Source organism: Vitis riparia, chromosome 14 (assembly GCF_004353265.1).
Source record: "Vitis riparia cultivar Riparia Gloire de Montpellier isolate 1030 chromosome 14, EGFV_Vit.rip_1.0, whole genome shotgun sequence".
In the NCBI taxonomy this organism is placed as follows: domain Eukaryota; kingdom Viridiplantae; phylum Streptophyta; class Magnoliopsida; order Vitales; family Vitaceae; genus Vitis; species Vitis riparia.
The window spans coordinates 10251186-10264926 of NC_048444.1; the positions used below are offsets into that span (position 1 = coordinate 10251186).

A 13741-nucleotide genomic window follows, 5' to 3' on the forward strand; every position below is an offset into this window, starting at 1 on the left:
AAAAAACACATGAAGTTGGTCTAAGATTTTCTTTATCCTTCATGTGAGGGCACTAAAATCAAAAGGGTATAGTTGTCAACGTAAGCCACAATGTCCACGACCATAGAAGGGACCCACACAAAAGAAGACGGGGGCAACGATTAATTTTCCATGGTGTTGCCATCCCATCGCATCAAACTCCAGCCAAGAATGTTCATGAACCATGACCGTCCATGTCGTTGAAGATCTCAAAGTATGACAATATGGGACCCACATGATTAAAATATGTGAATAATTTGAAAAATTATTACTGGTTGTGTAGGAGGACAGGTGGTTTTTCTATTTGATGAGATTCCATAAAATTGTAAATGGAAAATAATTAAAATGATGGGAGGTCCAGGTTGGCGGTCGTGGTCCGAGCTACACCCTAAATAATGCATTTGAAGAAGTGGTTGGAAAGGCCGAAAGGCATATGAGCAGAGGAATCTTAAGCACGCATCACTGCGTTCTTCCCCGTGCTCAGTCTGTCTTTTACCCTCTGGTTGTCTCCGCCCAAATCTCTGGTGCCGGTGATTCCGGGATTTCATTCTTATGGACGATCAGCTTCACCTTTTCGTCGCCGAGACTTCCTTCTACAACCGCATTGTTCTCGGCACATTCTTGCCGGCCAAACTCTGGGAGACCTGGCCCCACTTCGTCCAGACGTGGCTCCGTAACTACATTGGTGGAACCCTAATCTACCTCGTCTCTGGATTCCTCTGGTGCTTCTACATTTATTATCTCAAGCGCAACGTTTATGTACCTAAAGGTACGCTTTTATCTATTCCTTTCTAATTGCTGTAGAATTTTTTTGTCTGTTCCACGACAAATTTCTGAACTTTTTTTTGTTTTTTTTTTTTGTGTGTTTGAAATGTGTGTATGTGTGTGTGTTTGGAATCAGGTGGGTTTTGTTTAGTTTTTAAGTTGGTTCTTGATCTGGATTTAATTTTTTAAGTTAATTGATGGGTACATTTTTATCTCTCTCTTTTTCCTCTTTAAATCTTTGGTGTTTTATGGGTATATTGCTGCTTTTGGATTTTCTTGTCAATGTTTGGCGAGATGGTTTTTGTTTTATAGTTAATTTCGATTTCTGTTTGTTTGTATTTTAGTGGATTGGACGCCCTCTTTATATCTATCTTAATATGTAGTCGTTGAATTATTTGTTTCCCTTGGGAATATTTCTTTTGAACTGCATGATTCTGAATTGGTTCTGTTAAGTTGTTGAATAGCAAAAAAATGAACATGTTATGAGTGGATGTAACAGTTGTTTCACTTTTATTTTTGTTTTAAGATGTTTGACCTCAGATGGAGTGTTATATCTTCTTGTTTGGTCACTGAGTTTTAGTTTTTCCTTTCATTCTCTGCTTGGTTGCTGAAAACGTAGAAAGAAATTAAAATTTTAAATCCTGAAGTTTTTATTGTTTTCCACCCCAGTAAATGGATGCATACCCTGACTGAGTTTAATACAATTTGGCTAAGGTGAGTTGAGCTTCTTAATTTTGGAAACAGAGAAGCTCAAAATTACGGGTCAATTATTTTGTTCTTTTCTTATTGTCCAATTTCTCTGCAACTAAATGAAAAGCTATTTTAGTTGATTGGTAAATTATGAGTATGATTTGTTGGTTTTCCTAACAAGCACTTAATAAAGATAATTAATTAACTCTCCCAGGACAATTGTAAGGTTGTGCAAATCTCTTTTTTTCCATGAGGCATTGAAGAAGGGCAAACAATTCGGTGCTACCAGAGTTTTCTCACTTCATAATGGTGATTTCATCAATGTCCTATTGATGTCATCAATTACCCTTAAATTAGCCAGCTGCTGAAGAAATCACCATTATGAAGGACCAACATCCTCATGAGGACTTCAATTGTCTGATCCGCATGAGGACTTCAATTGATTGATACAAGAAATATGTATCTACTAGTTTGTTCTTCTTCTTAAGCATGTCATAGTAAGTAACCTTCTTCGGCTACCACCTAGGCTATTGTGAGGGAACTGGCAGCCCAATTAGCTTTAGCAGAAAATGATTAGAAATGTAAATCTCCTTATTCTAGATAAGGATATATGCTATTATTTTTTGTGGCGTATTATATTCTACATAAATATATGGTTCACCACTGGAATAAAGGCAGGAGGAAAACATATTTCATTGCTATGTTTGGTATTAAAAAAAGTCACAAATATATTCATACCTATGTTTGGTGTTTTAAAAAATTCATCTTCAATGTCACTTGGAGACCACCCCTCAGCTTTGTTTCTAATGAATCTTTTTATTCTTCATTAATAAGTAAAATAAAATATTCATAAATCATTTTATAAATTATGTTATATATTAAATATATGAAATTATTTGCTATGTACATATAACTTATCTAAAATTTAAGATAAATATAATTATTTTCCTTTTTAGACTTGAAATTTAATTTCTTGGGCTCCCAATTTTCTGCATCACAGAATAATCAAATGAGAGAAAAAATAGCTTGAAGAAGTGGACAGTTGTGGAGAAAGGAGAATTTATAATACACATGACATGTATCCTCATCTATCTAATGAGACGTCAAATCCAAAAGGGGAAATGAGAAAGCCTTGGGTAAATTATCCTGCCCACTTATCCTATCCCATTCTCAAACAAATGTGGGAATAACATTCTTTATCCTATCCAATGTTCTTAGCCTACATACCATACATGGCCTTAAGGTTATAGGCTGGAGCCATTGGATTTAAGGGAATATCAAATTGGAAATAGGGATGTCTCTGACCCAAACAAGGTGCCACAGACCAACGAGCACTGCTTTTGAAGGATTATCTCCATAATTTGTGACTAAATCTTATATTCAAACAGCAGTGCTTTAGTAATAGCTTTCCAGGTTCATTTCCTGAGCATGATATATGCTGAATTTCTTGTAAAGTAACCCTTCTGTCCTTCATGTTTAGATAATTCATCTTTTCTGCAATTAGAATTAGTTCAGTTAATCTGATCAAAAAAAAAAAAAAAGAATTAATTCAGTTAACTTTATTGCTGTATGATCTAAAAACACAGAATTTACACAAAACTTAACAACACAGCTTCATTTCATGTTTTAACTATCCAAAAGCATGTGCAATTAAATCCTTTTTGTAGGTTCATTGTATAACTTCAGGATATCTATGTCCAACATCAGAATGGGTTTTTAAAATTGTTAACTTATCAAGGGAATAATGTTTCTAAAATAATATCACTTAATTCTTAGGAGGAATTTTTGGAAGCCAAATTGAAGGCTGGAAATTTATGGAGTCAAGCTTGTATTATACTTCATAGCATGATGATATATAGAAAAAGAATATAGTCTACCCGACTCTATGTTGAAATATTTGTTTGATCTGTTTTAATACTTTTGTTACAGATGCCATCCCTACAACAAGAGCCATGTATTTGCAAATATATGTTGCCATGAAGGCTATGCCATGGTACACTGCTCTTCCAACGCTCTCTGAGTACATGGTAGAAAATGGTTGGACAAGGTGTTATTCTAGCATAAGTGATGTCGGTTGGCCTGCCTACTTTGTTAATTTAGCAGCATATCTTGTATTTGTGGAGTTTGGTATTTATTGGATGCACAGGGAGTTGCATGACATAAAGCCTCTCTACAAGTATCTTCATGCAACACATCACATCTACAACAAACAGAACACCCTTTCTCCTTTTGCTGGTAAGTTATGTAATCTGTTCCCTCTCCATTGTTTATGTTGTGGGGCAATTCAACACTTCAGGAGTCAGTTCTCTTCTTTGCAATTGAAGGAAATGCAGGAAGATTCTCATTTTCCAAGTTTTATCTTTACCATTTCTCATGAAAACTAAAGTCACCCAATTATAACCAAGAAAATTCGAAGTCTTTTTGCTTAGGGCAATTGAACTATTCACCTTTGGCTTGTTATTTTGAGTTCACATCCATCATGCCATAGGGATAATAGTTCACCAATTGACATGCAATTAGATTTTGAATGTTGATAAGAAAGTTAAATTAGTGAATTATGTTATTGCTGGTGTTAAGCAGACTCCTGTTCATAAAATAACCTATGGCAAAAAGATCAAATCAATTTTTTGGTCCATTTGAGCAGATTTGGAGCTCTCCTACTGGGGCATCTATTGCTCTTGGGAGAAAAATCAATGGGAGTTTCTTCAGAACATTTTGTGTAAAGGAGATGATGCTCACTTGAGGTTCTGATTAGTTATCATATATTTCTTTTACCCCTCTAATTTTGTCATTTGTGTTGAGAGAGAGAAAGAAGAAAGACTTTAATTCTCATTCATGTAATATCTACTTACAATTGAGAAATATATATATATACAAGGCTAGGAGTCCTAACTACCATACATGTGACTTATATTAACAAGGAAAGATTATACACTATAAATACATTATATTCAACACTCCCCCTCAAGCTGGAGCATATAAGTCATATGCACCAAGCTTGTTACAAATATATTTAATCCTAGGACCTCTGAGAGATTTAGTGAAGATGTCTGCTAGTTGATCATTTGAATTAACAAAACTTGTAACAACACATCCTGATGCGATCTTCTCTCTAATGAAATGACAGTCAACTTCAATATGTTTGGTCCTTTCATGAAAGACTGGATTGGATGCAATATGTAATGCGGCCTGGTTATCACAGATGAGTTTCATCTGTTCATCCTTTCCAAATCTCAACTCTCGAAGAAGATGTCTCAACCATATGAGTTCACATGTTGCCAAAGCCATAGCTCGATACTCGGCTTCAGTGCTAGATCTGGCCACTACATCTTGTTTCTTACTCTTCCAAGATATTAGATTACCTCCAAAAAAAACACAGTACCCTGAAGTGGAACGTCTATCTGTGGGTGAGCCAGCCCAATCTGTATCTGTGTAACCAACGACCTGAGTATGACCTCTGTTCTCGTACAACACACCTTGGCCTGGTGTACTTTTGATATATCGAAGAATGCGGATTACGGCATCCCAATGGCTATCACATGGTGACTGTAGGAATTGACTAACAACACTCACAGGAAAAGAAATGTCTGGACGAGTAATGGTGAGATAGTTCAATTTACCTACGAGTCGTCGATATCTCCCGGGGTCTCCTAAAGGCTCCCCCTGTCCTGGTACAAGTTTGACATTTGGATCCATAGGTGTGTCTATCGGTTTACAGTCTAACATACCGGTTTCTTCCAGGATGTCTAAAGCATACTTCATTTGGGAAAGGACCACACCAGAACTGGATTGAGCTATCTCAATTCCCAAGAAATACTTGAGTTTCCCCAAGTCTTTGGTCTGAAAGTGGGTAAAAAGATGTTGCTTTAGTTTTTGAATACCATCTTGATCACTGCCTATAATGACGATGTCGTCCACATAAACAACCAGATAAATACACTGCCTCAAAGAGTTATGATGATAGAAAACTGAATGGTTTGCTGTACTGCGAAGCATGCCAAACTCTTGAACAACAGAACTAAAACGGTCAAACCATGCTCGAGGAGATTGTTTCAAGTCATATAGAGAACGGCGTAACCTGCACACTAAACCAGACTCCCCCTGAGCAACAAAACCAGGAGGTTGCTCCATATAAACTTCCTCGGCAAGATCACCATGAAGGAAGACATTTTTAATATCTAACTGATAAAGAGGCCAAGAACACATAGCAGTCATGGAGAGAAGCAGACGGACAATCTTGGCAATAGGAGAGAATGTGTCACCATAATCAGAACCATAAACCTGAGTATAGCCTTTAGCAACTAAGCGGGCCTTAAGGCGATCAACCTGACCATCAGGACCAACCTTAACTGCGTATACCCAACGACAGCCAACGGTAGATTTACCAGAGGGTAAAACAACAAGATCCCAAGTGCCATTAGAGTGCAGAGCAGCCATTTCATCCACCATTGCCTGTCGCCAGCCTGGATGGGAAAGAGCTTCATGGGTGTTCTTTGGAAGAGAAACAGAGGATATAGCAGAAACAAAAGCAGAATAGGGTGAAGATAATCGATGATAACTCAAAAAGTTGTAAATAGGATGAGGATTACTAGTAGAGCGAGTACCTTTCCGAACAGCAATGGGTAAGTCATTAGGAGAAGGCAGAGCCGGGGCAGGTGAAGCCGAAGGGATAGGAAGTGAGTCAGCAGGTGCCTCAGCAAAAGGGAGAGGAGCAACGACACGAGGGCGACGATGATAAACCTGAAGTGGTCGAGGAGGCATAGCATCAGGTGGGGAGACAATGGGAATAGGCAAAACTTCAGAAACAGGAAGATACTCAGAAGTGGTGGAAAAGAATGGTGAGTCCTCAAAGAAGGTGACATCAGCGGAGATAAAGTATCGATGAATCTCAAGGGAATAACAACGATAACCCTTCTGAAGTCTGGAGTATCCCAAGAAGAGGCACTTCATGGCTTTGGCGGAAAGCTTGTCCTGTACAAGAGTGAGAATATGAACAAAGCAAGTACAACCAAAGACACGAGGAGGAAGGAAATAAAGTGGTTAGTCAGGGAAGAGAAAGGAGTGAGGAATCTGATCGTGTAAGACAGAGGAGGGCATACGATTAATCAAATAAACAAGCGGTAAGAACAACGTTCCCCCAAAAACGAAAAGGAACATTACTATGGAGGAGGATAGTACGAGCTGTCTCAACAAGATGTCGATTCTTGCGTTCAGCTACCCCATTTTGTTGAGGAGTATGAGCACAAGAAAGACTGATGAAGAATCCCATGATGAGACATAAACGAAGTAAATGGGGCTGAAAAAATATTCCCTAACATTATCACTGCGTAACACACGAATAGAAATATTGAACTGGGTTTGGATTTCAGCATAAAATTTCTGGAAAATAGAGAATAACTCAGCTTGATTTTTCATTAAAAATAACCAAGTGCATCGAGAATAGTCATCAATGAAAGTGACAAAATACTGAAATCCTAAAGTAGACGCAGTCCGACAAGGACCCCAAACATCAGTGTGAACAAGCTCAAAAGGAGACTTTGCCCGATTATTCAAACGCTCTGGGAACGAGACACGAGTATGTTTCCCAAGTTGACATGACTCACACGGAAGCGACGACAAAGTGGAAAAATGAGGGACCATCTTCTGGAACTTGGAGAGATTAGGGTGGCCCAGACGATTGTGAATGAGGAGAAGAGCATCAGTGGAAATGCAAACTGCAGGAGATGAATCCGAGGTGAGGTGATAGAGGCCTTGAGACTCACGTCCTATGCCAATCGTCTTCCCCGTACTCCGGTCCTGCAAGTCACAAATTTATCAGAAAAGGTAATAGAGCAATTAAGAGTACGAGTGATTTTGCTGATGGAAATAAGATTAAAAGGACATTCACGAGTATAAAGGACAGAAGTGAGAGGTAGAGAAGGTAGAGGAAGGGCCAAACCAATACCTTTAGCCACAGTTTGAGAACCATTAGCTAAGATAACAGTAGGTAAAGCAGAGGTAGTAGTAATAGAGGAGAAAAGATCCTTATTACTAGATAAGTGATCAGAAGCTCCAGAATCTAGAATCCAGGGTCCAAGAAAAGATGTGTGGGTAAGGCAGGCAGAGGCATTACCAGGCTGGGCAACAAAGACAATAGAAGCCTGAGATGCGGAAGAGCTCGGAGGCTGAGGCAGCGGAGAATCAGAGGATTGGGCCACATGGGCAGTGCGAGGAGGTCGTCCATGTAACTGATAGCAACGATCGCAAGTGTGGCCAAGTTTATTGCAATAGGTGCAATGAGGACGTTGACCTCTACCTCGGGTACCACTGCGGCCTCCTCGAGAGCTAGTTTGAGAAACTAACACAGAAGAATCTGAAGTGCTATCAAATGGCAAAGTCTGAGTGAAGGAGATACGGAGGAGGCGAGCAAACACATCATCCAAGGACGGAACTGATGAACTACCAAGAATTTGATCTCGGACAGGCTCAAGATCCGGACGGAGGCCAATAAGAGTAAAAACCATGAAGAACTTGTTAAGCTGTGTTTGTTGAGCCCCAACATCAGGAGTAAGAGGCATCACAGTCAAGAACTCCTCCTTAAGAGAGGCAATCTGACCAATATAAGTAGATAGATCCAAGTCCTGTTGGTTGATATGGACAATAGCAAAAGCCACCTTATAAAGACGCTGGATATCATTCGTATATAATCCTTTGGCTCGAGTCAAAATTTAAAACAAGTTTTGTAGACCCGAAGATGAAGAAGAATCTTGGGATCAACCGATTGCCATAATACACTACATAACTGTGCATCTATCTTCCTCCACTGTACGCGGTCAACCTCAGGGATATCTGCCTCCTGTGTAATCAAGTGATTCTCATATCCTTGACCCATAAACCAAAGTTCAACAGAGACAGACCAGGAAAGATAATTGTCACTGCCAACCAATTTCTCCTAAGTAATCATTGGAGATCCAGATATAACAGAGGAAAAAATGGAAGTTTTAGTAGCCATATCTACTTATCTGGAGAATGAAGTATATTTGGATCGAAGAGAGCCCTAATACGGCTGCAGATCGCGGCATGGCACCACTGGAAAGGGAGACGGCTTCAGATCGCGGCGTGGCACCACTGGAAAGGTAGAAAAACACTTCCTTAGGCACGTGCAGGGATTAGGATGGAGAAAAAGTAGCCGAAGCTCGCCGGAAAAACTGTTTGGAGGGTCGGAGGGGGCAAAAAACCCCAAAAGAGGTACGTGCAGGGCTTGGATGGCAGAACCAGGGATGAAGGAAGGCTAGTCGGCGTCAGGCGAGGCTGGAGGAGAAGGCGCGTGGCCGGGAAAGTCCTCATGCTCCCTCACGCGCCGGTGCGTGAGATGCAGTCGCCGGACGGAAAATTGCACGTGGCCGGCGCGTGGATGATCTTTTGGTTCCGGTGCCTTCACAAAAGTTGGAGATCTCCTCCAGGCGCTCCTTCTGGTATGGTCGGTGTCGGAAAGAGACGTCGCCGGAAAAGTTCGCGGTGAGTGTTTTCTGACGACGATTCGACTAACCGGAAAGTATTGGGAGATGGGGAAGGTGACCGGAATGAAACACGATCACCGGAAGGTTTTGCGGAGTTGATGACACGGGAAACTGGAAAGAATTAGGTTTTCTCCCTTGACTCTGATACCATGTTGAGAGAGAGAGAAAGAAGAAAGACTTTAATTCTCATTCATGTAATATCTACTTACAATTGAGAAATATATATATATACAAGGCTAGGAGTCTTAACTACCGTACATGTGACTTATATTAACAAGGAAAGATTATACACTATAAATACATTATATTCAACAATTTGTTTACCGGTTAATTTCCCTCCACATGTTGGACATATAGTATTACCTTTCCACAGAAAAATATGTACAATTTATTTTATATTGTTCCAAATGATCATGTTTCCTATTTCAGTTGATACATCTTGAAGATGGTTGATTTATGTTCAGAGAGAAAAATAATAAAGACGTTGATGGCCTCATTCATAGCCAGAACCAAACCAGTAGGCTTTATCCTGACTAGTAGGGGTCAGTTTATGGGTGGAGTGATAATTCCTTAGAGCTATGTTGGTGCCAGGATAGGGGTCGTCAATAAACTTTAACCTCTTGTAGAGAAACCTCATCTGAAGATTCTATGAAACTTTGTAACACTCCAATTTTTACCCAGTGAAAAGAAAAACTCTCCATAATTAGACTACAATAGGAAAGGATCTAGATAGAATGGGTTAGAAGCCCACCCATGTTGTGGAAGCCCATTAAAAAACTCAGACAGTAGGTTATTGCAGTCTTGAAACCATTATGTACATAAATAATTTTCTTTTCTTTCTTTTTCTGGAATGGAAAACTAGAGGTATAGGCTCCTAGAAGGAAATGGGAGAACAACCCTGGTATGGAGGAAGTATGCAGGGGGTGCCACATTGCAAAAGCAGAAACAACATAGAATCAAAGACAAAGGCCCTAAAGCGGCTTAACCTCTTTCCCAAAGCGGTGAAGGAACCCCAGAGAAGAAATATAGATCACCCTTTAAGTGTTTCTGGACCAATTAAAGCAGAACTTTGTAATTGAAGTCTTTCAAAGTCAGATCTGAGATTCTTAGGTTTTCAAAAAATTCTCTGATTCCACTCCTTCCGAGTAATACAAGACAAACACAAAAAATGTTATCCTTCATACCAATCTCCTTTTCACCACCTAACGACCACACTGATTTAGCAACAAATCCTTTAATGAGCATAGAAGCACCAAAGAAATCCCAAATAAAGAGAACAAAAGAGGCAAGTAAATTTTGGAAACCAAATGTGCTTTAACCTTTTGTTGTACTTACGCTCTTCTAATTGATGAGGACCTACAACCTGGAATCCACATCAGCCCTCAAACTGAATTTTGGACACATTTTCACACATATCTAAATAATGCACAGCCACCTAATTTTTAGACCCTTGTGTTTGAAATAGCAGACCTTTCACAAAGAAGGCTTGAAAGGGGTGCAGATATTCCAATTTTAAATGTCCTCAAAATTTTATGGGTTGTGTAATTAGGACTCAGGGATATTATTGAACGTTATGACTTCCTCCAAACTGCTGGACTGTGTGCTTATTGGAGTTCCATGCACCCATCAGTAAGGTTACATTAGACCTAGGCGCAAGTTTGGTGATACTCTTGCTTTGATAAAGATGGGATGCCAGATGTTTCCATTTTCCAATTTTTTTTTCTATTTCTCAACTTCCTGTTCTCCCATTTTCATGTTTAGTCTTGTTCTTTTTACCTTGAAACTTGAATTCTTCCACTGAAGATCATTGTCAGCCTTTGTCCTTACAGGCAAATACTTCTCTCATCACCTTAATCCATTAATTTTTAACAAATCAAACTCATTTACATAAACAAAACTAAACCTAAAATTTTTTTAAGCATCATAGGTAAAATAGTCAATTCCTTGTCTCCTTTTTGTATCTTTTGGTGGGTACATTCTTTTTTTAGCTATCAGTGTCTGCTCATGAGCAAATTGTGAGTTCATATTTTGTTTCCATATATTATTAACTCATAAAAATAAATAATATAATTATTATGTTTTCACTTGTAATGTGATGTGACATCTTAGATTCTCTTTAACAAGGTAATTTGGGTTGAAACTGATTTTGTACTCTCTTTTTGCATGGGTTGAGGAAGTAGATTGAGATGGTGTATGTGCTTTTCATTCGTTCAGTCTTGATCAAATCTTTTGAAAGTTGCCTCACATCTCTATGTGCATGCACTTGGGCCTGTAGCAGGTCAGGTGTATAATCTTTTTGAAGTGTTTTTTTTTTTTTTTTTAATCTTTTGATAGTTAGGTAACAGGCATGTGTATGCATTAGGTGTTAGACATGTCTAACCATTTTTAGGAATAAGTATCATAGCAAAATGGTTGAAGTTTTCCCATTTCTTTTTTATACCCTTGGGTCTATTGATGTGTAGCTTATCATGCTAACTAAGATGGATTCTGGGTGTTCACAAGGATTGGTGGTTTGTTGGGAACTAGTACCCACTCTTTCTGCATTTAACAAACAAGTAGCCTCAATTGGTGGTGTCCTGGTATTTTCTTTATTGATCATGCATAAATAATACTACTAACTAAAGAGGTTTAGACTAAGGTTCTTGGATATTAACGTCTAAGGTTAATTGTGTTGTATAAGTAGATCACTCAGTAAAATTCTCTTTGGATGCAATTTAGCTATGTTGTCAAATCCCACAATTTTACTGTGGAGCATGCCTTGAAAATAGGATAAAAGATCTTCAACTACTCATATTCTGACCTCAAATAGCTAATGTATAGTAATATTCTTTCTTCTTAGAAAGTGAATTTCGGCAATGGGATTGGCTGGATGCTTGATTTGGTAACGACTCTTTTTTCCCCCCCTTAATGGATAACAAAATGGAATAATTTAATTTCCTTGAAACATTCACTTACAACTTCAGCTTGTCGAATCTGAAGCTCCTCTTGGAAAAGTTTCACTGTAACTAAATGAACTAATGACTGGTTTCCTGTTTCTATATCAGGTTTGGCATTTCATCCACTAGATGGGATATTGCAAGCATTGCCCCATGTTCTAGCACTCTTCCTTTTTCGGACCCATTTTTTGACGCACGTACTGCTCGTATTCATTGAGGCCATATGGACAGCAAACATTCATGACTGCATTGATGGCAAGATCTGGCCAGTAATGGGTGCCGCCTACCACACCATTCACCACACTACCTATCGGCATAACTATGGTCACTATACAGTATGGATGGATTGGATGTTTGGAACTCTTTGTGACCCTGAGGAGTCACCCAAGAAGGTGACTTGATGCAGTTGCCTTTACATCTATAGATTGGTCAGTCCTTGTGTTTTTGTTGGATGTTATGATGACTCTGTTCTTTCTGTGTAAATCATGTCGGTAGTGTCAATGACTAGAAATTTGGCATTAGCCAAGCAAGAGGAAAGTGGGTTTCTCGGTCAGCTTTCATTCCCTTGAGCTTGATATTCATTTAATCCTGAACCCTGGTGCATGCTCTCAATCAGACAAAGCTCTGTTGCACAATTTGTGGACCACATTCGGAATGGAATAATAGCCGTTGTTTTCCAAACCAATAATGTGATATTGAACAAAATGGCATCAAAGTGCCTCCTAATATGTTAATATTTGATCTCAATCTTTTGAAAATTCAAGGATCCTGCTACTGAAATCTTCTTTCAGCATGACTGATTTATGTGCATGTTTTAAAACCAAGAAATGAGTCAATCTCAAAAACAAGTTGGTTCATGACAGTAGTTTGCTGACCAATTTATCTGGCTTGGCTGAAAAAAATATACCGATTTTATCAAAATTAGATCATTGTAAGAGGCAAAAATTCTAATCTGAACAGGAAAAGAAAAACATTTCAGAAATAATAGTGTCTTTGGATGATGGTTTCATAAAATTTATAGGTAACCTGTTTGCCAGAAGACCACTTGTCCAAAATGCCAACTGCTTGGAGCCCGTGGTAGTTTGTTCAGTTTGGTCTATGATCCCAAACACTGTTAAGAGTTTATGTCCAGGGTTAGGCAATCCCTGAACCTCATACGTAGTATGTAGCTTTTTTTGTGCAGGTTGAAGGAGATTGACAAAATCTGACTACATTTGTTTGAATCATTGAAGAAACCTACCTGATATCGATGCCAATGGGTTGATTGCAGAGCTTGGGGGCCTGGTAGAGATGAAACAGCTGCTGGCTAGGTTTCCAATTTCCAACTTCACGACTTTCATAACCCCACTGATTCTACTCACATTGTAGACAATGACTAGCAGCCCTCAAGTTAAATCTAGTTGGTACAAAGGTTGAGGCAACCGTATCTGGAGATTTGTCATTTAATCCCTAGTCATCCTTGTTCTTAATAAAATCAGAAAGGAAGGAAACCAAGCTGTGCATGCATAAAATCCATGAGAGTAAGTGTTGCTATCTTGCTTTATTTTATTTCTTTAGTAAAACATAATCCTATGAATAAAACATTTAAAGGTAGCATGTTATATTATATTATATTTATATTTAATTTGTGAATGGAATAGAAAATAAAAATTATGTCACATTTAAATATTTTTATTATGTTATTTAAAAATATTTGAATTTTACAAATATTTTTTTATATATTATGTTATTTAATATATAAAAATAATTTATATATCATATATTAATATTATTTTATAAACTTTTTTTTTTGTTTTTTTACTAATCATAAATTTTATTTATAATAAAAAAATT

General features: G+C 38.3%; 1 protein-coding gene across 1 annotated transcript; it reads left to right on the plus strand.

Annotated features, from left to right (window-relative positions):
• The first annotated feature begins 432 nt into the window (after positions 1–432).
• LOC117930782 (delta(7)-sterol-C5(6)-desaturase-like) lies at positions 433–12666 on the plus strand. The gene is made up of 3 exons (XM_034851510.1): positions 433–787; positions 3403–3708; positions 12017–12666. Exons 1-3 carry the CDS (start codon positions 571–573, stop codon positions 12307–12309), a joined length of 816 nt encoding a protein of 271 aa, XP_034707401.1. The 5' UTR covers positions 433–570; the 3' UTR covers positions 12310–12666.
• The last annotated feature ends 1075 nt before the right edge of the window (positions 12667–13741 follow it).

Coding starts and splice junctions, on each gene's coding strand:
- LOC117930782 (XM_034851510.1), top strand. CDS start 571: ATGGACGATCAGCTTCACCTTTTCGTCGCCGAGACTTCCTTCTACAAC. Junction 788..3,402: donor CAACGTTTATGTACCTAAAG/GTACGCTTTTAT, acceptor CTTTTGTTACAG/ATGCCATCCCTACAACAAGA. Junction 3,709..12,016: donor CACCCTTTCTCCTTTTGCTG/GTAAGTTATGTA, acceptor TTTCTATATCAG/GTTTGGCATTTCATCCACTA.